Source organism: Pongo abelii, chromosome 6, assembly GCF_028885655.2.
Source record: "Pongo abelii isolate AG06213 chromosome 6, NHGRI_mPonAbe1-v2.0_pri, whole genome shotgun sequence".
NCBI classification, from domain to species: domain Eukaryota; kingdom Metazoa; phylum Chordata; class Mammalia; order Primates; family Hominidae; genus Pongo; species Pongo abelii.
The window spans coordinates 140,514,017-140,541,227 of NC_071991.2; the positions used below are offsets into that span (position 1 = coordinate 140,514,017).

The 27,211-nt window shown below is 45.9% G+C and overlaps 1 protein-coding gene across 1 annotated transcript; it reads right to left on the reverse strand.

The window, feature by feature from the left end:
• Positions 1–1,262: 1,262 nt before the first annotated feature.
• On the reverse strand, positions 1,263–27,208 carry TRPV5 (transient receptor potential cation channel subfamily V member 5). Its single transcript, XM_002818578.4, has 15 exons — positions 26,442–27,208; positions 23,469–23,566; positions 23,178–23,300; positions 22,550–22,687; positions 22,145–22,243; positions 21,815–21,990; positions 21,212–21,358; positions 18,700–18,912; positions 8,740–8,826; positions 8,565–8,641; positions 8,139–8,304; positions 7,898–7,964; positions 5,733–6,001; positions 2,740–2,846; positions 1,263–2,038 (listed from the first exon to the last, which is right to left on the reverse strand). Exons 1-15 carry the CDS (start codon positions 26,567–26,569, stop codon positions 1,744–1,746), a joined length of 2,190 nt encoding a protein of 729 aa, XP_002818624.1. The 5' UTR covers positions 26,570–27,208; the 3' UTR covers positions 1,263–1,743.
• Positions 27,209–27,211: the final 3 nt, after the last annotated feature.

The window sequence follows — 27,211 nt, forward strand, 5'->3', positions numbered from 1 at the left end:
CTGCAGGCATGTGTATACACATTGTGCAATCCCTCACTGTTGGGCACTCAGTCCTGAGCTCGTGTATCTGAATTAACTGTCTGTGGTTTCAAAAATCCACTTACTCCTTTGTTATCCCAGACCACAGTCCTTTGAAAAGCTGACATGGCTTTTTGCTAAGGGTGATGATAGAGGCTGGGATTAGAAGTATAGTGCTGGAGACACAAGAGAGGCTCCCCATGAGCACCTATAATGGGTGCCCTGGACACATGATTCTTAATTTCCCTCCAGGAGAGGGATGACCCTTCCTCTATTGCTGCTGTTCCTTTCACAACTCAGTGTGGGGCAAAGGGAGATGGGAATGGAGGATGGCTATGTCAGGAGACCAAACAGGAGCCTGTTGCCTCCAGGCACAAGGATGATTAGCTGCTAGGGACAGAGCAGGAGGGTCCTGGAAAAGAAATGATTAGGCCATTCAAATATAGGCCTAATTTGCCATACATACTTAAAAACACACCAGGATGCAAACACTTCAGACTGTGAGCCTCAAAAAGCAAAGATAAGGCAATTCAACAACAACAAAAACCTAATTCGAAAATGGACAAATAAACCGAAAAGACATTTCTCCAAAGAAGGTATATAAACGTCCAATAAATAGGTGTATAAAAACATGCTCAGTATCATTAGTCATTAGGGAAAGGCAAATCAAACTACAGTGTGAAGCCAGTTCACACCCATTAGAAGGGAATGTGAAATGGTGAAAGCTATTGTGAAAACCAGTATGGCAGTTCTTCATAAAATTAAACATAAGAATTGTCTAGCAATTCCATTTTTAGATGTATGCCCAAAGTATCTGAAAATAGAAACTTGAATAGATATTTGTATACCATATTGATAGCAGCATTATTCACAACAGCCAAAAGGTAGAAAAAACTCAAATGTCCATTGGTAGATGAATAAATAAACAAACCGTGTCAAATTTTGGACTAAGATTGCAGAATCTCACTTATATAAGATACCTAGAATAGTTAAATTCATAGACAGAAAGCAGAATATTGGTTATCAGGGACCGGGGCAGAGAGATAGCTGGAGAGTTATTGTTCAGTGGGGATTAGAGTTTCAGTTCGGAATGATGAAAAAGTTCCATAAATGAATAATGGTGATGGTTACACAACAATGTGAATGTACTTAATGCTACTGAACGGCACATCTAAAAATGGATAGTATGGTAAATTTTATGTGACATGTACTGGGCCCCAATAAAAAATTAAAGAAGGCAAGAATAAGGAGTTTTTTTTATTGCAGTTGGGGTTTGCTTGCTAAGTGGGAAGAGAGACCTACAGGAGGTTGGGAAAAAAAGAAGGGCCACAACCTCTATGCCATGCCTGGCTCTTCCCACATAAGCCCTGGCGAGCCAGAAAAGCCTCACAGCTTACTACTTTCTAGGGTCTGCATGGGGCAGAAGAGAAATGGTCCTGACATTAATCTAGCATCCCTACCTCATGTCTTTAGTTGCCAACCTCCTTTTTCCTGAGATGTGGGACTTGCAAGAGCCCAGAAAATATGTGAGACAATCGATGACCATTGCCCATTGCCAGAAATTCTGATGTGAAGTGTGAGGCATGACCCTTTAGGGATTGTTCTGCCTCACCCTCCCATGATTAACAGGCACAGAAGTTACACACTTGCATAGGCAGAGGTCTCCGTCTCTGTCCCCGCCCCCAGGCCAACTGGGAGTAAGGTCAAGAGTGACAGCGATGCTAATCAAAAATGGTAGACCTCCTCTCCATCCCCCTCACTAAGGTTCACTCCAAGATTCAAGTGCCCCAGGGTGTTTTGACGAAGGATCTCCCAGCCTCGGTGACTGCTGCTCTGGGACGCGGTCCGGGACAGGGAGGAAGTTGGAAGAGCCAAAGAGGCTCTGGCTAGAGTCCCACTCTCAGCCCCAGAGGGCTGTTTCTCAGATGGATGCTCCTGGTCATCCTCCTTGTCTGAGTTCTTGAACACTTCCACATAGCGAAGCACTCGCAGAGGATTCTGATCATTGTGGTTCTCAACCCTGATGAGAGGAAGGTGAAAGGACTCAGTCCAGGTGGGGAGAGATGGGCAGGGGTGGGGAGAGATGGGCAGGGGAGAAGTAGAGGTGAACATTTAGAAAGCAGGGTCAAGAGGGAAGCAGAAATAAGAGAGCAGAGCTGAAACAGGAAGAGTATCTGGGATCAAGTGAAGGGAGGTGATTGGAGGGCAGGCTAACCTGGCATAGAGATAATGGAGGCTGAGCAATCAGGGCTTGCAGGGTGGTAGGTCGCACACAGGTGTGTGTGTGTTTGTGTGTTACTAATACGTAGGAATGTGAAAGAGAAAACAGAGCCAACTAATAGATAAGTGTGTCACAAGGATGACGAGATGCAATTCAGGAAGTAAATTTGAGGAGAGAGGAGAGTCACGCAGGGAGATGAGGGCAGAATATGAAGGAGGAAGTTAGATCCAAGCCAAAAGCACACTGGAACTGAAGGTCAGCTCAGAACAAGGTTACAGCAAGTCTGGTAACCCATGCTGACGTCTGAGCATGGACACATGCACACAACCTTTTACACATGGCTGCCCTGAGGTACACACAGCATTCTTCGTACCCCTCCACTTCAGCTCCAGCCCCCTCCCCTAGACAGGCTAATGCAGGCTCCAGGACGCCTGTCGGTCACCCTTGCTTCCGTGGCCTTATACGCATCTGCAGCTTTGCATGCGCACACCATCACTCACCGCAGGAACCAGCGGTCCCCCAGCCCGTACTCGCACCCACAGATCCCAGAGCGAGGCCACAGGCAGCGAGGCAGCTTCCGCTCCAGCATCACTGTGGTGGCCACGACCTGGAAGGAGGCAAGAGATACAGGAAGAACTCTGAAAGAGCCATGAGGTTCAAAGAGGCACTGAGGGCACTGATAAAGGGAACCAAAGGCAATCTGTGAGATAGGACACTAGAGGTCAGTGGTGAGAACAGCCACCTATTCACCCCACAGCCTGTGCCAGGCACCATGCAACCAGCTTCAGTCGTCAAGAAATGAGAGAGGATTTTTTGTGAGTGTTTTGAATAAAATAGTCGCCCTTACATTACTATTCACTCATGGCAAATGATTCACTCCAAACTAATCTCAATTTCTTTTTCATATAAAAGCCACAGACCAATTATCTTGATTTAAATAAAATGATTAAAAAGAATCTCTATGATCTTGGGGATTAATTGATACTGTTACTGTTCAGGGAATTTTCAGCAAATTAAATATCCATATCTTAAGAAGGAAAAGGGTTGATTAATGACTGCAAAGTTGGCAGGGAAATTTCTGGTAGCAAGTCCACCACACATTCTGTCCTTTGCTCAGCCCTCATTAATTACTTAGATGAAACGTGGAAAACAAGCTTATCAAATATGCCTGTGACACAAAACTGGGAGGGATATGTAATATGTGGGGCAACAGAAGCAATATAAAATTATCTCACTAGATTGGAATGCTGGTGTAAAATCATTAACAAGAAATTTAAGTAAACCAAATCTAAGGTCCTATATTTACATTTAGGAAGCTGAGATAAGTGAGTCATAGAACAAAGATGTGGGAGTGCTAGCTGATCAAAGCTTAATAAGGGCCATTTGTATATTTGCTAAAAGACCTGAGTCTGCTTTAGGTACCCTTAGCATTATGTCCAAGTAAGGAAAGGCATGGTCCCGCTTTGTACCGCATTGTCCTAATCATATTGGGGACTATTCTAGTTTCAAAGAAACCATGATCTATTACAGCATGGACAAAAGAGTGCAATCAGAATAGATCAGAACCAGGAAGGCTTCCTAATTGAAGGAGTGGCAATCTTCAAAATAGCAAATTCTTCACCTCATGTTTTTCTACTCCCTATCTTCCTCATTACTCCACACTTCTTTCAGTTTCTTAATTGCACCAAGTTCCCTCCTAGCTCAGGACTTCTAGTCATTCTGTGCTCTTACCCTGGATAGCTGTTCTTCTTTGCCTTGAAAGGAATGTTTATTGTTCTTCCTGAGCCATCATGCAACCCCATCCTTCCTCGGGTAACAGCATCCATTTTTCATTTAGGGAATTGCTCCCTCATCACTTTCAGTGCATTGGTTTGAGTGGACTGGGCTTCACACAGTTCTGCTTCATTAATCTATTTTCCCCCAAACCTCCCCTCCACCACCATCACCAATACCTCCACTATCTAGTCCTTGGTCTTTCCTTAGATTCAACGATGTGCCTGTGACCCAAATGTGTTCCCATGAGATGGAACATGGAAGGAACTGGCAGGGGGAAAGACGTTCTTTTAGAGCCTGCAGTTTTGCCTGGCACCAGGAGCCTCACAGAATACAGCGTGAGTGGGGCCCTTGGAGCTGCATGTTGCATTGCACATCCTCATTCTTTTTGGAGTTTGGAGCTTCTAGAAGTGATCTCACAAACACGATGGGAGAGCTTGCCTTAGAAGAGAGGTCAAAAGAGAGCCGAACAGAGGAATGGATGTAGTGTACAGGATGTGGATCTGCATTCTGGCCAGATACCTCCAAAGTTAGTTTAATTCTCTAAACTTCCCATTTACGAGGACTAACACATCCTCTTCCCCCTGTTTAAAAATCTGCAAGTCTGTTTGAGTTTGGTTTTCTGTCCCTGTAGCCAAGAGTCCTAATTGCTACCAACCTTGACCTTCATCCTTTTCCCTCCTTCCTCTTAACTACCTAGTTCTTGCTAACCTTTGAGTTCTCATCTTAAATGTTGCTCCCTCAGGAAAGCATGTCTTCACTTCCCAGTCCGATTCCTCTGTTGTATCCTCTTCCTAGCACCTTATATTCTCTATGGCATTTTTGCTGCTGTAATTTTACAGCTTTTTGTGAAGTCATTCACTTCATGCCTGTCTTTCCAACTAAACCGTCAGCTCCATGAGGGCACATACAGTGTCTGTTGTGTTTATGCTCATGTCCCTAGCTCCTAGGCATTTGCCAACACATAGCAGGGTCTAAATGATCATCATTAAATGAATGAAAAGTCTAAGGGAAAAATGATGGCTATATTCAAATATTTGAATGGTGCTTATATGGAAGAATGTGTTCTGTGTTATATGAGAGGGAAAGACTGGCGCCAAAGAATGAAATTTTAAGAAGATAGGTTTTAGCTCAATGCAACGTGAATGTCTAATAACAAAACCTTTAAAAATATGGGAAAACTCCCTTCCTCCCAACCTCTACCTGAATTTGCAAGATAATAAGGTCCTAATCAGCATTAAAGAAGATACTGAATGACCTTCTGACCAATAAATGATTATTATGTTAAGCAGGAGGCCAACTTGACGGCCATTGAGGGTCACTCCTAATTCTAATATTTGTCAGTCTATGGTGATATAAAGAAAAGATCATAGAGAAACAGGGATTTACAGAAGGAAATAGAAGATAAGATCCAAATTGAAAACTGGAATATACCAGAACAAGGTCACTTCTAGTTCCCACTGGACTCAAGGATCACTCCTAGGTCTACTTTTCTCCTGTGAGCAACAACCCCACCTCTTGCCACTATCATCCATTTAATCCTCCTTCTGTCCCTTCCATTTATCCACATGTACCTCAGGTTTACACAAACCTCTGTTGAGGTGACAGCCTCACTGGGTTTTTCTGTGACTCTTTTAAGAATGATCCACCATAACATTTTCCACTTTGATTTTTCTCTCCATCCCCTGCTTCTTAGCAAGACTAACACAAATAAACTCACCTGGGCCCTCCAGAGCTCATCCCGCTCCTGGGCCACCCTCCAGTGGGTGTCGCCCATCATGGCGATGAACAGGTTGAGCATGAGCAGTGTGGCAATGATGGCGAAGGCGAAGTTGACAATGCTGAACATGAAGGGCAAGTCCACATCGTAGTTGGCAGGTGCATCAATAACAGTGAGAAAAAGCTCGAAGGTGCTGAACAATGCCATGGGGTAGTCATAGAATTGCCCCAGACTGGTTGGGTCCTCTGTCTGGAAAATGATATAGAACGCTACTCCGCCCAGGAAGAGGACATGGAGATGGGATAATGGAGTTATCACAATAAGCATGGACATGGTTAGCACTTATTCTATCTCTGTTATATATATATATATGTATACACACTTGCACACATGCACAGATAATTACATACTAATAAATGTAGTTTCCTGTGGAACTGTCTAACCCTCAGATGTCCTGTGATTAAGTTCACCACTCTGGGTAATGGTCATGGTAACAGTCATTTAACAACAACAAAATTGTATGTGTGTGCAGCGTGTGTGTTTGTATGGATAATGGATAATAGGTCACCTAACTGGTTTTTACATTTTAGAAAACCAAATACTTAAAAGGCAAGTTATTATAAGAATGCATGGAATCCTCAACAAATTTTAAAGAACAGAACACATGAACAGGCTAAAAGAAGAGCCCCTTTTTAATCTTGATGGCCTCTAGATAACCCTCCATCACTCTGACCTTCCCTGAGTGAACCTGAACCAACATAGGAAACGGATTCCTGCTCAGGGTGGAGCCTACTGGATAGCAGTGAGCGTAATGGAACTTCAGGACAGGGCTAGACTGCTTGAAAGCCTCTTCTCTGCATGGGGAGCTGAAGCACATTCTGAGAGCAGAAACAGGGTCTATGACAAAGCATTGCCTCCTTATTTATTTAAGAGAAAAGCAAGTGCAATGGCCAAGAAGTGAACATTTAGAGAGTTCTGGATAGAGGACATCTACAGAAAGCCACTCTGCGACCGTCACCTCATTTTGTAATCTGTGTTATGTATAGATGTAGATGGCCAGGGAGTGGGAGGAAAGGGTACATAAGGGCTTGGGGTGGAAAACTCCAAACAGGCAGAACGCCATGGTTTTACTCTTTCACATTTCAGATTTTGGTGGGGGTTTTTTTGTTGTTGTTGTTTTGTTTTGTTTTTTGTTTTTTGTTTTTTGTTTTGGTCTGTTATTTTGTGGGAATCCCCATTGAACGGGAAATCCCTGAGGACAGTAATAGAGTCCTCTGCACTGAGTCATTGCTTTTTAGAGATGGGGGGATCCTTAAAGTTCATCTAGTGCCTCTTCTTGTCTAATAGATGATCAGTTGCGGACACTGAGGACTGAATTTGAGCTACTGGCCTTTTGCTTTTCAGACCTGGGCCTTCCTCTTTCTTCCCCTCCCTAGGGACTCTCTTCTGCTCCTCCACCCACCCTCTCCTTCCCTCTAGCTCTCTCCACCTGCCTGTGTTTTCCTGCTGTGCTGTTCCTTTCTTTTGCTCCCTGGCTCTTTCACTGGCTGTGCCTTGACTGGGTGCTTGTATGTCCCTGTTCTCCCAGTCTCTCTTCACAACTCTTCTTTTTTGTTTTCTCTGTCATCTTCAAACTGTCCAAACTGTTTTTCTGCACCTCCTTTTTCTAATTCTTTCATATTTTTCTCAGCTTTAAATGACCACATATAGAAAAAAAGCAAGTTATATGTTGTTGAGTGCTTTGTTTCCTCTTCTGAATTGTAAACATATGAGAGTTAAGCATGGCACTATCTCTGTTTGTCCACACGGTTTTCTGAGATCCATGACTGGCCAGTCTTTCCTGTTTAATGCCCTGTTCTCACCAAAAGTCTTTTCTGTCTCTCCTTTAAAGATCTTGCAAGGCAGTTAGTGAACATAAATGCGATTGGCCCTGAACACATGGCTTTACCTTCTAGGCCAACCTGAGTGTCCCCTGGTCCTATAAATATGGGTGTGCTTTTAGACTTACCTTCCAACAGAAAAAAAAAAAAAACAAAAACAAAAACAAAAAAAAAACACAAAACAAAGCAAAATGAAGTGCAAATGAGAACTGAGAGCAAGAATGAGAGTGAACTTTCTGGAGAACTGGATCTGCTGATCTAGTAGAGGAGGGAATGGTGCCTTACCGGAGGCAAATCCCAAGATGACCACAGCCATCAGCCAGCAGAAACGCATTAGGTCTCCAAAAATCATCTGCAGGAAACAGAAGGGAGAAAGGGTGGGATGATTCCTTTTCCACTGCCTTTGAGCAGCTAACGCTAACAGATCAGGAGGCCCCCATAGTTCCACCAGCTCCACTCTACCTCCATCCCTCTTTCTGGGAAGGTCTTGTGCCTGAGGCGGAGGAAGCTTCAGGAAAGCACTGACCTTCTGTATCATGATGGTGAAGGGACCCAGCATCTGGAATCCTCGAGTGAAATACATGACACTGCACCAGCCCAGCACCAGGGCAAAGGACATGGGCACCACCTCCCCATTGGTGTTGGTGAGCCGCATCACCATGGTCACCAGCACCAGGGAGGCATAGGTGATGCTAGGGGAGCAGAAAGCAGAGAGTGAGAGACAAGCTGGAACTATTCTAGGTCCCTACAGCACAGTGGTGACCGGGGTGGTACCCACACACTCAGGCTTAGTCTTTACACCTAAAATGCACATACAGTTACACCTACAAGCCCACTGGAGAGAAGTCCTTGGAGTGAGAGTGACCTGAGGCCTAGAACTCAGAGAGTGAACTGGAGACAGGAAAAGATTCTGGTGAGGAAAGGCAGGGGGCTGCAATGAGGGGATACTCACATGATGACATGGAATGGCCCCCCAAGAATCGTCTTTCCAAAATAGCGAGAGGCACCAACCCTGAAGATGTCTGGGATCTGGGGAGAGGACGGCAAAGCAAAAATACAATGTGGACTGTGGTACAGTCTGGGCCTTAGATGGGATGGGATTAGCCTGGACCCTGCCTGCACCTCACCTCTAGGAGCAGGATGATCACAGCCCCAACGATGCTCACCAGCTCCCCCACCAGCCTGATGATATCTTCACGTGTCTCGTAGGCCTCCTATGTGGGGAAATTCAGAAGAAGAAGTGCTTTCTGATGGGCAGAGAGTCAAATCCTTTTGTGCAAATGATGGAAAGCTGCTAAAGTCCATCCAAAATAAAGGAAAGCTCCCCTTCCCACCAGCATCACCCCACCCCCATTGTACTTGCCATTGTGGGTAACTCTGTGACCAGGACAGGAGTCTATGTATCTAAGGTTTAATAGATGTCACATATGCTGATGTCTTGAGCTACCTTCTAGTAAAATTGCCTCTTTATAGATGCTGTAAGCAGAAATTTATGATGTATATACTGAGCAGCTGAGAACACATTTCAGAGCATCAAGTGAGCCAACAGGAAGAGGTATTAGTGGCTTGGGATGGTTTCAGCTATGTGGAAAGCCCACCTTTTCCAACTTCATCATGGCTCCTAGTGGGAAGAATACACTGTAAACATATCACAGAATTCAGGTTCCCTCACGGGCCCAGAATCTACTACCTCTAGTGAGACCTTGAACTATTCATGGAAAATCTCTGAACTTGAGGTTTTTCATCTGTAAAACAGAGGCTACAGTACTTACCTCCCAGAGTCATTGTGAAGCTTACATTAATGATATATTTGCATGAACTTTATAAATCATAAAGCAATATAGATATATTCACTGTGGTTTATTATGATTTGACATTACAGAAAAGAACAGAGAAGGGGCTAGAGACACTACGAGGAAGGGTCCCTGCCTATCCTGAGCAGTAGTTGTAGAAGGTATAGTCCAAGGGTCAAGTAGGGTGAAGACCACCCTACTTCAATGCATGTTACTTCACGGTGAAACTTATGCAATATCACAGATGTAGTTCTAGAATCCTACATTAATTATCCTTATGTTTTTGAAGTTATGAGCTCACTTGAAAACGTAATAAAAACTGTATATCTTCTTTCTACAAAACTGTGTTCACATGCAGACAATTCCCACATGATATTGCACAAATAATTTCAACACATGCAAGCAGCCTTTTGACTTTTGGGAGTTCTGTTGTCCAAGGTCACATCTCCAAATAGTGCTCCCAAGAAAGGAGCTGAGAGTCCCCTGGGGCCAGCAGGAAAGCTGATGATTTGAGCTGGGGAGAATGTGATCCCTCGTTAGCATAAGGAACGGCAATTATCCCTGCTCTGCTAATCAGCTGGAACCTGTAAGCATCTCTCCAGACGCTACTGCAGCAGCACACTCACCTGCCCAGTGAGAGGCAGTGCTTTTAACATAGGGAACCAAGAGAGACTAGGAGAGAAGCTTCTGTCTGTGTGTCTGGAGAACTCTGTGGTCTAACAACCTGTGACCAGACATCAGTCAACACTTTTTTTTTTTGGCTTAAAAAATGGTATGCTCTGTAAACTTTTCTGATATTTATATCTCTTGAGAAACTGGTAAATTTTATCATATAATAGCAAATTTCTTTTTTTACTTGCTTCCAAAGAATTGCAGAGTTTTTGTTTTGTTTTGTTCTGTTTTTGTTTTTGTTTTTTTTTGTCCTCTGCTCTAGCAACTATCTTTGAATTCCTTTTCTTCTCTCCTGAAATTCAGTTCATGGACTGCGTTCTTTTTCTTTATCTTAATGTTTCTATAGCATCTGTCTTTGATTGTAAAACATGCCGACTCCTTCACAGAGTCAGGTACTGAGTAGGAGGATAAATAACAAATACATTACTTCAGAAACAAAATAACATTCAATATAGAAATAACTGCATCTATGCCATATATATGTCTGTAAAAAATATTTTCATTTTAAAGATGTTGTGTCTTGATTCAATATGTGTGAAAAAATGCTACCAATCTTTTCTTGGCTCAAGAAGAAAAGGACTACACATAAGTTGGTGAGGACGGCTGTGAAGATCAGGGTGCTCCTAGAATCCAGCCAGGGAGTCACAGCAGCCATTCCTTCAGGAGATGAAAATGTGAAACCCCTCTAATGCTGGAGACAGTTTTGGTCACCAAATTCTGGGCTTCCTCTCACCAATTCAACTGACTTCTTTACAAGTACGCATTCCCCTGCACAAATTCACTAGTGAGTAACGGAGGTGTTCAGAAACCCCAGTTTTTTGCCTCTGCACTGCCTGGGATCTGACTGACCTAGAGTAGCTGCCTCCAGCACTCTGTCTCCGGGGTCCTTACCCTTAAACCAGGCTGCAAAGTGCCACAGACTCCTGAGAGCCCCCTTCCTTGCTGCTCTACAAGACCAGAATACAAACCCTTCTATAGGGTTTTGTTTGCTTCGTTTTATAAACTACCCTCTCTGGAAAACAAAAATAATATACGTGTGTAAAAGTTGCAGTAAAAGTAATGATAACATTGGGCTTTTAAAGCACTTTGATTTTCTTTAGATTTCCTGGGGAACTCGTGTTTCACACTGATGTATAATGTTAGCTCTTGCTTTAGAATAGATACTCTTTGCAAAGGTAAGGAAGATTTCGGTATTTCAGAAATGGAAAGGGGTATTAAATTGAAGTGATAATAGGCTTCCCTTTTAATTAACCACCCTTGCACCCCTAGAATTAAACCCTAAGCCCAAACTGGTAATGGATGTTTCTTTTAATTTTTAAAATTTTATTCTTTGGGAATTGCATTCAAGATTTTTTTTCTAGATTGAGATGCTGATTCACAACTCTCTAGATTTAGGGCCCTTATGAAAATATTATTGCCTGGTTATGTTTGGCAAAGTAATTATCAGGGCACCCATTCTCCAGTCTTACTCATTCAGTTCCCAATTCTCTCTGACATGTTCTCCTTTCCCCCGGTTAACAGAACTTATGCCTTAGGGCAAAACCATGCCATCTACCATCTAGTTTACCCTACATCTATTTCCGCTCATTCAACCCACCCCCGCACAATGCTTCTGAATTGACCTTTCTAAAACACAGATATCATCCTGAGACTTCTTTGTTTAACATCATTCCTAGCTCCCCAATGCCTTCAGAATAGAAATGCAGGAGAGGTGGCAGTGGAGGGTGCTCTTTAATCTTTATCATCACAGAAATTCACTAGATAATGTCTAAATTTGATTAGCAAGTAGAGATAGAAGCATTTGATTCCAGGGATGTGGAGGTGATGACAAGAAGGAAGAGCTAAAAGAAAGAAAAACTGGTTGTCCCTCGTGAGTAAGACATGGGTGAGAAGGACGGGCTGTCCAGGACGCAGTTGCTCTCTATCAGATCTTCCACTTGATTGGTAAGTCATGAGCACAATGTACATCATTTTCTTTTAATTAGGAAAGCTTACTGTGAGATAAGAATTTAAAAAATAAAACCAGAGTACCAAACGGGATGTACAAAACCCTCGCTGCTATGGCCCCTGCCTTGTGTCCTCATACCCTGTGTGAGCTCTGGCCACATTGAGCTATTGGGGTTCTGGGTTGCTAAGCTGGGCCTCTGCCCAGGCTATGCCACTTTGTCAGAATGCCTTCCTCCACCACGTTGACCTGGCTCACCCTCACTGATGCCTCAAGACTCAGGTCAGGCCAACACTCCTCTTGGGCCTCCTTTCCTGGCCCTCCATGTCCAGGTCATGGGTCTCTCCTGGGACACGTGGGGCTGCTGTGTATTGACAGCCCTCTCCCAGCACACTGAAAGTGTCTGGGTACCCCATGTCTCATCAGTAGTCTTAGAGCTTCCTGAGGGCAGGGATGCCTCACTCCTACTTTTTATCCACAAATGCACACAATGCGGTAGGCACTCAGTTGGTAAGAAAAGAAAGAAGGAAGGAGAAAAAGGAGAGAGGAGACAGCAGGTACAAGTTAAGCATTGCCTAAGAGACGCAGAAGAGTGGTAAGGAGGACAGGAAGCGGGGATGGAGAAACCTATCTGGAGGCCTAAGAGGAAAAGAATGACAACTAATTGTGCTTTTCTGAAATTTTCAGATTCCTAGATCAAGGTCACCTAAGCAGGCCTGGCTAAAATGCACAGAGAAAGTACTCCAATACATCCCTTTAAAAATAAATATCATCTAACAATGACTGGAATTTTTTACTCCACAACATGGCTTGCAATTTAACGAGTTGTCAACAACCAAATCCCTTATGCAGGCTGGCATTTATACATCACTGAGGATTGGCCTGATGAGATTTGCTCTCACTTCCCAGCCAGCTGAGTTCATTGCCTGGAAGGAAATGCCCAGAAGGAGTGGGCACAGCAGTGCTTGGGGCACTACTGGGTCGTAAGGAACAGGGATGTACTATGTGGAAAGGATGGGGAACATAGGCCACCCCAGTGGGAAGTGGGAAGGCCCCAGAACCAGTTGTCAAGCCCAGCTCTAGACCTTTTCCTCCCCATGATCCCAGACTTGCAAAGGAATGAAGTTCTCAAAGAAAGCTCTGCTAGCTCTTACGAAGAGCTTCTCCGATTCCCTAACTGGGCATGAGTTCCTAACCAGGCCTGCCCATCAGAATCAAGTGGTAAGTCTTTGTCACAACACACATGTCCAGGCCAACCCTGGGTTAATTTGGATCAAGAACCTGGCATTTTCTTGAAAAGTTCTATAGGTGTTTTGGACATGTATCCCAAGTTGAGAACCACTGGGCCATAAAGAGAGAGAGAGAGATCTGGTTCCCATGTAAGTCAAGCTGCCTTCTAAGGTTTAATTTCATGTCCCAGTCTCTGGATTTTCTCAGGGGGATTGGCTTGGGAGATTACCCGTTTCTTCTGAAGAGTCTTCACCCATTCCCACAGAATTATGACTTGCCCTATATGCCAGTAGGTTAACCCCATCAAAAAATAGTGCCAATTATCAAAACTGGAGAGGAGCCAGTACAGTATCTGGGGGTGTGAATCCTTCTATATCTGATCCTCTCCCACAGCACTTCTCAAGTGCCTCTCATCTTGACAGGGAAAGATGAGATGTGTAGATACAAGTGAGTGTGGCAAGCCCTGGCTAGCCAGTAGAGAAGACTGGGACCTAGCACATCACTCTGGAGGGAGAAATGGCTTTGTCTGGTGTTTAAAGGTGAGGATTCTGAAGGGAAGCAGACTTGCAGCCCAATCCTAGTGCTGTCCTTGCTAGCTCAGTGTCTTTGCCAAAGTATTCAACCTCTCTTGACCTCAGATTCACCATCTTTAAAGTGGTGATGATTGTATTTACTAGTTAGGATTTCTACGAAGATCAAATGAAAGAATAATGCTTTGTCACTCAAAACGTGGTGCACAGAATCACAACATTGGCCTCCCCTGGCAGCTTGCTGGAAATGCCAAATCTCAGGTCCCACCCAGCCTTACTGTCAGAATCCACATTTTAATAAGGCCTCAAAAACACTGATGAATGCATGTGAAGTGCACATGATCAGTGCTCAGTGGATATTATTTTTACCTACCGGGCTCCCTGGTTCTCCTCATCTCTTTCCCTGTCTATAATGTGCCGTGCTTTTTCCACCATGAGTTGGTTAGGACCCCTGAACAAAGTTGTACAGAGTTGGCAATCAGTTGCTTTTCAAATGGCAGTGGTGCTCTGGGTTGTTTAGAACTTACGAGGGATGATGATGTGTAGACAAATAAATCCCACTGACTGTGATAGGTAGAAGATGATTTTTAAAAGACGGAAACACAGTAGGGATGATTTTGCCTTCAATAAGTCTCCTGATGCCAATCCCTTCCCTCTATCTCCCCACTACTTTCCTAGGCCAATCCACCATTATTTTATTTATTTATATATTTATATATTTATTTATTTATTTATTTTGAGACGGAGTCTCACACTGTCATCTGGGCTGGAGTGCAATGCATGATCTAGGCTCACTGCCACCTCCAACTCCCAGGTTCAAGTAATTCTCCTACCTCAGCCTCCCGAGTAGCTGGGATTACAGGTGCTCACCACCATGCCCAGCTAATTTTTTGTATTTTTAGGAGAGATGGGGGTTTCACTATGTTGACCAGGCTGGTCTTGAACTCCTGACCTCGTGATCCTCCCGCCTCAGCCTCCCAAAGTGCTGGGATTACAGGCGTGAGCCACCGTGCCCGGCCACCATTATCTTTTGCTTGCTAAACTGTAATAGCCTCCTGACTGGTCTCCCCACGTCCTTCCTACCACCCTCCAAATCTGTTATTCACCATGCAAGCAGAGTAATTTTTCTAAAGCAAAAATTACTCTGTAAGTCTCCCTGTTTAAAATCCTTCTGACTTCCCATTACCCTGGGGATAAAGCGTAAAATCCTTTAAGACTCTATAATTTGGGAAGGATCTGTCTGGACAACCTCACCTGGAGGTACCCACCCCAGCTCTTTGTGCTCTAGTGAATCTTCTTTCAGTTCCTAGACTTTGGTGAGGTTATTCCTGCCTTGAGGCCTTTGAATATACATTCTTTCTGTCTAGAACTCTCTTTTCATGTTGAATTCATACCTAGATCTCAGCTCAGTCATCTTTCTCAGAAGCAGTCTCTGGCCTCCCAGAGAGACCAGGCCCCTGTTATAAGTTTTTTTCCCCACTCTGTGCTTTTCTCATCATAAGAAAAAAATAACATTTATGCCAACAGTCACAGATTATAATAAAGTATCTATTTGTATGATCGTTTGATTAATACAAACCAGTCTGTAGACTCCAAGAGAGCAGACATCATGTGTGTTTTGCTCAGACCATGGCTGTTGAATTTCCAACACCTGGAACAGCTGTTTAGCCTGTATGAAGCTCTCAATAATAATTTATTTAATGAATGGATTAGCAAAATATTTCTGGGAAAGAGAAAATCAAAGGAGGGCTCAAGAGAATCTTTTTCAGAAGTCAAAAAGGAGGTGTGACAAGAAATTTGAACCCCCTGCTGAATAGTACTCCGGGAATCTAAATGACCAGAGTGGTGGGCCTAAGACTGGAAAGACAGAGCTGCACTGACCTCAAAGATGGAAGCCAGGGATTCTCGACCTTGGCAGAACATTTGGCTCACTCAAAGAGTTTCTTAAAAATACCAAGGTCAGAGCCTCAGCTTCAGACATTCTAACTTATTAGGTCTAAGGTGTAGCCTAGGAGCTAGTCATTTTACTAGCTTCCTAGGTTTCTAGTGTGCAGTCTGGGTTAAAAATCACAGATCTAGCAGGAAGTAGGATTTTCCTAAGGTCAAACAACTATTAAATTTCAGAGTTAGGGCTAAAACCCGAGCTGCTGGACTCCAGGATTTTGAGCTTTTTACTCACCTGGAAACCTAAGAGAACTAGTACTGTAGTGCATGCTGCTCTGCCTAAATCAAGTAGAAATATATGGAGATAAGAAGTTAACTCAAATCAAGAGTTCTGGGAAATCTCTAGTAAAGCAGAACTTCTATGGCTGAGCAATGAGGCGTCTTAGAGTCATTAAGATAGGCCCCAAATTGGATAGAAATAAACTAACTCCAGCTTTACAAACATCAGCTTTTGTGTAGTTTTTGCTACCTTCTCCTGTCTCAGCCTCCCGAATAGCTGGGATTACAGGTGCTCACCACCATGCCTGGCTAATTTTTTGTATTTTTAGGAGAGGTGGGGTTTAGGAGAGATGCCAGTTGCTTACACAGAGGAATTTGTTTTCTCTCATCTGTTCTGAGACGGTGCCGTTGCACTACTCTCATAAAATGCCAGATACTAAACTAGAAAGGATCTTAGGGGTCGTGGAGCCCAGTGATTTCCACAGATCCCAAGAGATCTGCAGAGGAAGTCCTGAAGTGACTGAGATCCCTGTGATCCCAGAGTTATTAATATAATTGGACAGTAAAGTATTCATTCATCTAAGAAAAAGCTCCACCAGCTAACTAGTATGTCAACAATTGCATGCGTCAAATCAAGACACTGTATTTGTGCGTTTTCATTTTTTCTAAGACTTCCAAGTAAGAAAACAGTAGGAAAAAAACGAATTTCCTATTATTTAACAAATCTGGTGCACTGTGAAAACAGACACTTTCAAATCACGATGATAAGTTTAGGAGCCCCTGATCTAATCCAAATGGGCTTACTACTGAATAAGAAGAACATAGTCACCCCATAAATCAGGGCCAGGGCTCAAAGCATAGGGACTTTTCACTAGCATTCTTTGTTATCTAACCCCTTCCAGCAGCATTCTCAATCCTCTTACCCACCCACTTCTCCACCTAGAAAAGAATATCTGAAAGTCCAAAGTCTTCTCTTTGAGCTGAAGTGGCTTTCACTGAAGCAGATGGCAAAAAGGGTAAAAATGCCAAGGAACAAGAAGGAAGGCAGAAGAGAGAAAGGAAGAAGGATGGGTCAGGTGTTCAGCTATAATTAAGCTTCTGAGTCCTGAAGCAGAGGTGATCTTTTAAACACAAACTATCTGGATCAAAGAAATGTGTTTGTACATAACTAGCCCTGTCCCAAAGAGAAAGAGACACACAGGAAGGAGAGTTTTGGTTATCAGTGGCTCAACATTGCCCACCTTTTAACCCAGAGTCCTGTCTACATTCAAAATGCAGAAAATCTCCAAGTAAATTCGAGACAAAGGAAGGTTGGAGAAGACATATCTGAGGAAATAGGGCCAGGAGCATTGGAAAAGTCCAGTCATCCCCACCTTGTTTGTGTTTTCTCAATTTCTAATCACTCCTCTCTCCACTTGCCACCTCCTAACTGTCCTTATTTTCCTCATGTCTCCATGCCAGGGACAACTTTTGTGCCCAGACTGAGAAGCATGGAGCACAACTGCTTCCAGTGTCTCTAACACATTCAGGCTTGTCCTCCCCAGACAGCAAGACCTACTTGGTGAGAGGCAGTGGATCTGGACACATGACACACTGTATATATATATATATATATATATATATATATGTATGTATATAAAGGCAATTCTAGAAACAGGATAGATGGAGTGTCTCTACCTAGCATGGGGTTCATTGGGGCTCTTTGCCCTGTTCTTTCTCTGTGCATACTGCTGTCTTTGGTCTAAACCAACTCAGGATTTTTGCTTCTTGGCTATAGAAAGTTTATATTCTCTTTCTGACCCAAACTACCCTGCTTCCTAGTCCAGGCTGAGCTATACCTATGGCTGCTGTCTCCTGCATTGAGATAAATCTCCAATCAGTCAGCTCTCACTTGCTTTGCAAAATTCTTTTTCCTGGTCTTTTGCTTTCTGCTACATACATACATCACCTTCTGTGTATTTTCAGCTCACCAGGACAAAAATTTTAGTAATCCACAAAGAGTCAACCCCTCAAATATAGCTACATTTGTTAAATATATATATTCAGAAGTGCTCATTAGAGTCTACCCTTTCTGTTGCACAAAAAGGAGGTTTACTTTCTTCAACAGCAGATTTCTATATTTACTCTGTACCTCGAATCAGTCCTCTTCCTAACCCTAGTTTTCCCTTGGCTACCACAACACAGAATGGCAGGCCCACAACAGTAAATGGAGCCTCAGAGAGTATTTACTTCAGCCTGATACCCAATCCAGACATCCTTCTGCAGAGTGTCTGACAGGCAGTCAGACACCTGACACATTATTCCCATGGGCCCATATAGACAGCACACAGAAGAGGGTGCAGGCCAGCAGGGCTGTCTGTGTTGCCCTAATACAACAAAAATGGACTCAGAAATGGACTTGGAGCACAATTTTCCTCCTTTTGAGCAACAGAGTTTACCTTGAACATCCCACTAAAAAACCCCGATATTTTTTATAAATTACCAAAAAATTTCACAAAAGCACAGGCTTACTCATGCCAAGCACTCTTTCAAAGTTTGTGTGAGAAAATCCACAGCTCCCTGGACAAATGCTCTTGTGCTCATTAAACCCCATCTGTGGCCTCCTGGTCTCATGTCTAATTTCTACCTGGGTGTTTAGGAGCCTACACCTGCTGGAACCCAGACCGTGGCATCGTCCCTAAGTAGCATGGCTTCATTTCCAGCACCATCACCCCATGACGCAATTCCCTCTCATCCCCTTCTGAGGAGAATCACCTGTAGTAGTTTTTGCTGGAGGATGGTGATGTCTCGAGAATGAGTGCGGTTGCCACCACGAAACTTAAGGGGGCGGTAGACGCAGCACGTGGTGAAGCAGATCATGTAGAGCAGGTACAAGGCAGCCAGGATGCAGAAGTACGGCCGGCCATACTTGTTCCACTTGAAGCTCACCAGCTCCTTCACCGGGGTCTGTTCCAGAATTTGGCGAGCCTGGCATGGAAGTAGAGTGAAACTTGGAGTGACCAACACAGAAGAATGTTGTTTATCCCACTGGGGGCCAGAAGAGGCAGGGCAGCAACCATCACTCATTCAGCTCGTCAGTCACTTCTTTGATGGACAAATAGTATACTTCTTGCATATGGCTGGGCCTTGTGCTAGTGATACAGGTAAATGACTATAGCAGTAAACGCAAGGCACCATAGCACCAAAGAGGATTTAAAGGATGAGTAGTAGTTAGATGAGTAAAGGGAGAGTTAGGAAAGATCGTACCATAGTCTGAGAAGCCATTGCCCATTTGCAGTTGAGATACGGTTGGGGAGAGGGGAGAATCTGTTCCGAGTGGTAGTCAGAAATGATAATGACTGAGGAAGAACAGGGCCAGATCATCATGCATCATAAATGCCAAGGTAGGAAGTTTGCATTTTTTGTTTTTTCTAAATATAACAGAAAGCAACTGGGGAGTTCAAGCAAGGAAGTGGTCAGATTTGCTCTAGAAGTATTATTGGGCTGGAAAGAAGCAATGGAGGTTGCAGGCAGTAGGATGTGGCAGGGTGGGATGGTGCTCTGATATAAGCAGCCAGTGAGACGTTAAAGATACACAGGAGAGGGGATGATGGACGGGAGGAGGCATCTGAGAAATTAGAAAGAGGCAGATTCAAAGCACAGTAGAGTGATTAGCCATTAACACCACGAATATCTTTTCTATTGAAGCTGGAGGGGAGGAGAGAGACAGTGGGCAGTTTCCAGACATGCTTGGCAGTGCAGGGCAGGAAGCTGAAGGATCCCCAGCCAGAAAGCCTCTATTATTGTCCTAAGTCGGGGGTCTAGGTCTTCTGAACTGCAGCTGAAGGTAGTGAAGGATGTGAAAGGGGGCTAGAAAGGAAGATTTATGGAGGAAAAAAGCAGCTGATCCAAGACACATATGAAACCTGCTGGAGAATATTGAGAATAGCTTAAATCAAAGACCAAGGATATGTGGTGGCGAAATCCACACAGTGGGACTGTGCTTTTAATACCTAAGAAATCTACTCAAAGTGTATCTGTTTCCAGGGATATTCTCTGAGGAAGATCTCACAAACTGGCCACTCAACTTTTCTCCTATTAGTTAGTATTAATAATCATTCATGTTTTCTGGCTCTATAAGGGTTCCCGGGAAATTGTCATGTGGCAGATAAAAAACAGAAACCATATCTTGGCACTCTCATGGAGCGTTCTGAAACCTGGAAGTCTTTTCTCCTCTCTACTGCAGTCTTCAACAAATTTTCCTTTCCCTCACATCACTCAACCCAGCATTGTTGAATGGTCTATATGTTGCTCCCTCTCTAAAAAGCTCTTTTTTTCATCTCATCTTCCTGTTGACTCCCAATTCTTCCTTGAAGATCCAGCCCCAGCATTTCCTCTGTGACATCTTCTCTGGTCTATTCAAGCCAAGTTAACTCTACCTCAATGTGGCTGTCTGCATGCATGGTACACACAACTATTATGGCATATGTCATACTCTGTTGCAATTATTCAGGACAGGGACTGAGAACTGAGGAAGTTGATGAACAGGAACTGTGTTGTATTTATTTCTGTACTGTTTGTTTCTTGTGCAGTGCCTGACATACAGCAGGTGTTCAATATGCTTGTATTAGTCCATTCTCGCATTACTATAAAGAACTACCTGGCACTGGGTAATTTATAAATAAAAAGGTTTAATTGGCTCATTGTTCTGCAGGCTGTACAGGTTCTGGAGAGGGCTGAGGAAATGTACAATCATGGCAAAAGGCCAAGGAGAAAGCAGGCACATCCTACATGGCTGGAGCAGGAGGAAGACAGAGCAGGGGGAGGTGCCACACACTTTTAAATAACCGGATCTTGTGAAAACTCACTATCACGAGAACATCAAGAGGGAAGTCTGCCCCCATGATCCAATCACCTCCGACCAGGCCCCTTCTCCAACACTGTGGATTACAATTTGACATGAAATTTTTGCATTTGGTCACAAATGCAAACCATATCAATGCTGAACCAATGAATGAATATGAGGAAACAGCTCTTATTTGGAGTTTCTCATCTGAAATGTTAGAAGGCGAAAGGTAGACAGAAGGGACTGGAGCTAAGCAGAGAGACAGGGGATTCAGGAGAGGAGTGTGCACTGGACTTTTCCCCAGGTCCCAGGAGACTATTCTCGTCTCCACCTATTATAAGGCTGGGAAGTGTCTCAGGCCCAGGATCTTAGTAAGTGGACAGACTGCACAAACACTAAATTCCCTCACATGACAGCCCTGATCCTCCTTGGCATCCATACCTCTCGTTTATCAGAGGAGACCACAAGCTCTAGGAAGGACAGCTCCTCTCCCCAGGAGTCAATCTCCGTGAGGTCGTAGAGAATGGAGGTCAGGGGTCCATACGTCCACTGGATGTGCCTCCGCTTCTGCATCAGGTGCTGGAACACCTGAGAGACCACCAGGATGAGTCAGGGGGCCAATGTGTGAGAAGGTGGTCGAGGAGAACAACTCCATTCGATGGAGCCAGTTGCCCACCCCTTGAGACAGACAGACAGTGGGAATCAGCAAACCTCTGCATCTACAAGCTTCCCCTTTTTTGTCATCTTTCCTGCTCCAAAACACCAGAAAGTGCAGAAAGAAGAAAATAGGCAAAGGAAGCTGGAGCTTTGGGTTACCATAGCACATGCATTAAGGTGAGGTTCTCAAATCCTCTTGAGTCAGGGAACATGAAGCTGAAGATTTCAGTGATGGAATAGGAAGCAAGGGATCACCATCCCTTTGGGGAGTTTGGGGAAAAGGGATTTTAGAGAAAGGTGGGCCCTTCACCTCTATTTCTCCCAGGGCCAGCGGGATAGGTTGAGGGTCATTAGAAAGACACCTCAGGGATGGGGAGCGTCTCTCACCACAGTGTTACCCTCCACTCCAGCCAGCTTGAAGGGGGTGAGACCCTGGTGATTGGGCATGAGGTCCAGGGGCTGCAGGTGGTCCCCATGTCCATCATAGGACAGCAGCAGGTTGTACATCTGGCAGGCAAAGGTTTTGTTGGGCTGGAGGATGAGGATGTGTAACACTGTGTTTCCTGGGGAGGACGCAGGGTATCATGTGGCCACTGGCCTAAAGTCCCTGATGTCCCCATCCCCACTCCGGGTCTTCCTAAAGGTCCCAGCTCCACTCCTTACCCTGTCCCTCACTCTCCACAGCATCCCAGCTCCCCTCCCCATCCCAGCTCTTACCCAGGGAGTCCTGGGCCCTGATGTCAGCTCCATGCTCAATGAGCAGCCGCACGATCTCCTCGCTGTTCACACAGGCAGCAAAGGACAAAGGGTGCTCCCCTGTGGACACAGAGAGATCCATGGCAGGAGAGCGCAGGACGGCAGGATGAGGTGGGCAGTCTCCCCCAAATAATGGCCTCCTCCTCATCCCCCACGTCTCAGCTCTAGGCTGAGGGACACTCGTCCAGCAGAACCAGAGGAAGGAACCATCAGGGGAATGGGCCTCTGGCTTAATTAAGCCCTAGAAGGGCTGCCCCTCTCAACTGCCTGACAGATGGAGCTGAAGGCAGGACCCTCCTGCCCTGGCCTCCCTCTGCCTTGCCACCTCTCCAGTCAACCATCCTCCAAGCCCAACCCTGCTCTCACCAAAGTAGATGAGGTTGCGGGGACTACGGCGGAAGGCAGTGCCTGTGGCTCTGGCAGAGACACTGGCCCTGTGGGTGAGCAGGGCACGCACCAGGTTCACGTTCTGGTTCACAACAGCGATGTGCAGTGCAGTCTGACCTGGCCCAGAGACAGCCATCATCGGGGTCTGCCTCTGTCCCCGGTTCTCTCAGGGACACAGCATCCCCCACAATCTCTCTCAGGAGGTTCCTGATAGATCTTTGCTAGACTTCTGCCCTGGGCTTGGCAGGGTGGCCTGGGACTGAGAGCAATTCGTCCCTCAGGCTGCCCTGCTCACTGACCTACTCTTCACTTATTGGGAGCCAGCAGGGGATTGCTATGAATATAATCATTCTCGTGTTGCTATGAGGGAAAGAAATTGAGATAGATCCTACAGGGACTATGGGAGGTTTGAAAGGAAATGCTAAAGGAAGCCACAGACTGGTAAAAGCCAAGACCAGGACCTTTGCATTTCTCCCACCTCAACGGAGCCCATCCTCCAGACCCTCCATCACCCCGCCCCAACCCATCCTTCAGAGGCCAATTTTAAGAGACAACAGCTCACCCTCCATCTCAGTTTCCACTTTGAATTACCGTGTAGGCTCCTTACCTGCAAAAGCCTCACATGTAGTGGGCTCAAAGACCAGCTCTGGGGCAGCCTCCATCAGCACCAAGGCCGCCTCCAAGTTGTCATAGAGGGCTGCTATGTGCAGCGCCGTCTCCCCCAGGGCTCCTGGATTGGAGTAAGACAGAAATGTTAGACACTTTTCAGATTCTCTTGAGAAAGGGGCCTCAGGCTCCAGAGACACCCTCCAAGGCCCTATTTCACAAACTCGAAGTCTTGGGGAGGAGGAGTAGGTTCTTCTGCCCCCACCTCCATCCCATTAAATCCAGATCCCACCTCTTTGTCGAACGTCACAGGTGCGGTCCAGTAGAAGTTGCCTAAGAACAGACAGGTCATTTTCCTTGGCTGCTCGAAGCAGTGGAGATTCTAGAATCCTGGGGAAAGGTGAACGTGAGTTTGGAAGAGACCGTCAGAGCAGAATGAGGCCAAGAGCAAAGGGGATCTAAGACATTCTTTAAGACCAACGTGACTCACACAGTGTGCGGTGACAAATTGGAAAGAAGTGCCTACTGGACTTGAATGACCGAGGGTGGACTTGGGCAAGGGTCAGCCCCAGGGCCTTCCTTGCAATTCACATCAAGGTGATTCTCCTGTGAGGATGGCCCTTGAAGCTCTGCTGGAGGGGAAGAGTTAATAGGAAGAGAACCTGTAGTCTGGAAAGAGTGGTCTGCGAGTCTTCTAAGAAGAGGACCCTAGGCTTGGCTGAATTCATCTAACCTGAGTAACTGTCTCAGATCCTGGATAGTTGGAGAGCGGGACAGAGGGCACTTCCATCTGCAGTCCCCCTGCTCCTGGGCCTGCTGAATCTACTGTCTTTAACCAAGGGGAGTTTGGGAGACCAAAACAGAGAGGGAGGAGGAATGGACCGACTGCTAGATCTTACTTAGGCACTTTGAAATTTGTGAAATTTGTGAGGCACTAAAGTTCTGACTACTCCCTCAGGCTATTGTTTTGTTTTTTTTTTTTGAGACAGAGTCTTGCTCTGTTGCCCAGGCTGGAGTGCAGTGGTAGATCTCAGCTCACCGCAGCCTCCGCCTCCCAGGTTCAAGCAATTCTCGTGCCTCAGTCTCCCGAGTACCTGGGATTACAGGCACGCACCACCACGCCCAGCTAATTTTTTGTATTTTTAGTAGAGATGGGGTTTTGCCATGTTGGCCAGGCTGATCTCGATCTCCTGAGCTCAGGCAATCCTCCTGCCTCGGCCTCCCAAAGTGCTGAGATTACATTGCGCCCAGCATCCTCATGTTACTTAGATACAGGTCCCTGCAGGGGGTGGAGAGTTGTGGGGTGAGTTACGGGGTATCTGTTTCTTCTGCATTATACCCTTAGATGCAAAGGTCTAAACAGCTTGTTTATTTGGGTGTCTCAAGGCAAAACAGGTTGAGATATTCGTTCTACAGGACCTCTGTTAATCTTTGCTTCTACCATACCCAGATTTGAACCCAGCAAGAGATAAAACTGGAGCCTCTCCGACTAGACATATGTGTATTGGCACCAAAGGCAAGCACATGGAGTCGGGGGAAGAACAGAAAGGATAGGCCGATGAGTGGCTCCTCTGAGGTCCCCACCTCCAAATCCCTCTCTTCCAATAGCCCCAGGAGCCAGGGCAAAAAAGTGTTTTTATTTTATTTATTTATTGATTTTTAAGACGGAGTCTCACTCTATCACCCAGACTGGGGTGCAGTGGTGCGATCTCGGCTCACTGCAACTTCCGCCTCCTGGGTTCAAGCGATTCTCCTACCTCAGCCTCCCGAGTAGCTGGGACTACAGGCGCCCGCCACCATGCCTGACTAATTTTTTAAATTTTTGGTAGAGATGGGGTTTCAGCACGTTGGCCAGGCTGCTCTTGAACTCCTGACCTCAGGTGATCCACCCACCTCGGCCTCCCAAAGTGCTGGGATTACAGGTGTGAGCCACCACGCCCAGCAAAAGTGTTTTCATTTAAAGAAGAAGCTTTTAATCTAAAGGTGGGGCCTGGGTTTACCTGTTAAGGCAGTGCTCCTAGGAGGGGCCTTTGTGAGGAGTCAGTTCCCTGCCCCGTCTCACCCAGGGAATCAGTCCCAGGGAGCCCAGCGTCCCTGACCAGCCTAGAGTGGTCAGGGCTGAGATTGCAAATTCACCCCCATCCTGAGGCCACTGCACAAATAAAGTCCTTGCCTCCCTGGCCCTCTATCCCCACTGCCCCTCTGCAGAGGGTCCAAGTTTGGGCTGGAAGCTCACTTTCTCAGAGACCCAGGGGTCCCACTCTAAAGCAGGAAGGTGAAAGGTTCCACTGGAGGTATTGTGTGGGGAGATGAGGAAGCAGAGGGCTTGCCAGTATGAGGGCTCAAAAGTACTTGGGACCAGGCCCAGTGTAAACTGCAAACGCAGGACCCCTTGTTCAAAATTATTAAGAATTTGAAGACGAGGACAGCAGGGCATTGAACAAAGCACAGGAATCTTCTGGAGTACAGGGGAGCCCTTTGTGACTGCTAATGTCTGCTCACCAACCTCACCCCTCAGGCAGCTCTTGGGCAGAAGGCAAGCCCCAAAACACTTGGAGGCAGAGGCAGCCCACAGGATTCGCCCCTGCCCCAGCTGCTCTTCCTGGGACTGGACCTCAGGGCTAAGCCGTGAAATGATTTACCTGCAGGTGTGCTAGCCCTGCCCGAACTGAGAGCTCTCCAGGAGCAGGCACAAGTCTCATTCAATCTTTGTGTCATTGGGACCTAGCACCCCTCTGCACACAGTAGACTCAATAAAAGGCAGATGGACTGAACTCAGAACCCTCCAGTGTCACCTGAGCTGCCCTCCTCCACTGGTCAGCACCCAGTGTTATACCAAACAAAGCTCTCCTCCCCTTTCCCACACAATACTTTCATTCAAATGAATGGCGTTTCCTCATTGTGCTTCCACCACCCACAGGAGCGCATCCCTTCTCCAGCAGCCTGCTTCTGCCTTCCCTCCGCATCCCACATACCCTGGCTTCTTCCCTCTTGTCCTTTTTGGTCCTTTCACTCCCCCTTGGCTGTCATTCTGCCTCTGTCCTTAGGTCTACCCTAAAGATTTTCCTGTGTGGCCTAAAGCCACATCCTCCACCACCACTAAAAGGGGCCAGCTGGGATTCTGTAATTAGGTGGGCTGGAAGGAAAGGGTATGTCTGAGTGACTGGCACAGAATTCTAGGGTGCTGTTATTCGGAAAGGCCCAGGTGGGTCAGAGGGTCTGAGGATCACGGCGGTAGGGCCACGGATCGTTCTAGGAAGCCTACCTCTTCTGCTGCAGCATATGAAGCTTGTCCAGGTGCTGGTCCCAGTCTTGTTCTCTGACCAGAAAGGAGGGTAGAAGTTTCTGGAGTTGGCTCCCAGGCCCTTCTGCCTTAGGTAGAAAACCCCCCATGTGTTCTCCTTGCAGGTACTGGTGGATTATAGAAATGTGGCGAAAGAAACAGATCTAGGATGACAGCAACTGAGCAAGAGATGGGGTCTGTTTGGGGCTGGGACTCTGAGTTTATCTCCTGTATGACTTGTGTATGCAGCATGCAGCTTGTGGGTGTGTGTGTGTGTGCATGCAGTATGTGGGTTGTGAGGTGTGCGTGTATGCACAGTGTGTGGCTGTGGTGTATGTGTGTGCATGCAGTGTGTGGTAGTGAGGTGGTGTGTCTGCATGCAGTGTGTGGTTGTGAGGTGGTGTGTGTGCATGCAGGTGCGCTGAGGGGACTGACCGCCCTGCCTGGGGAGAAGTGCTTTTCCTGGAGGGGGAGGAGCTCTTTGCAGAGCTGAGCCCCACGGCCACAGAACCACCCTGGAGAAGAAAAGGAGGAGGGGAAGGAAGGTTCCTAACTGTGGGCTGGGATGGCTGAGACCCGAGAAGCTGAGGGGTGGGGCAGAGGAATTCGGAAAAAGAAAAGGGATGGAAGGTGGGTCCACAAACAAGGTGCACAGTTAGTTGGATGAGGGAGAGGAGGAAGTAAAGACCTCCAGCTCAAGAGTCAGGCAGAGCCTGGTTCAAATCGTGACTCTTATCCCTTACAGTTAGGTG

What these genes read in the sequence shown, in the direction of transcription:
- TRPV5 (XM_002818578.4), bottom strand. Translation starts at nt 26,569, where the DNA reads ATGGGGGGTTTTCTACCTAAGGCAGAAGGGCCTGGGAGCCAACTCCAG. An exon ending in TGATCATCCTGCTCCTAGAG is followed by an intron (nt 8,642 to 8,739) that starts GTGAGGTGCAGG and finishes TCCTCTCCCCAG; the next exon opens with ATCCCAGACATCTTCAGGGT. An exon ending in ATGAGCTCTGGAGGGCCCAG is followed by an intron (nt 2,847 to 5,732) that starts GTGAGTTTATTT and finishes GCCTCCTTCCAG; the next exon opens with GTCGTGGCCACCACAGTGAT.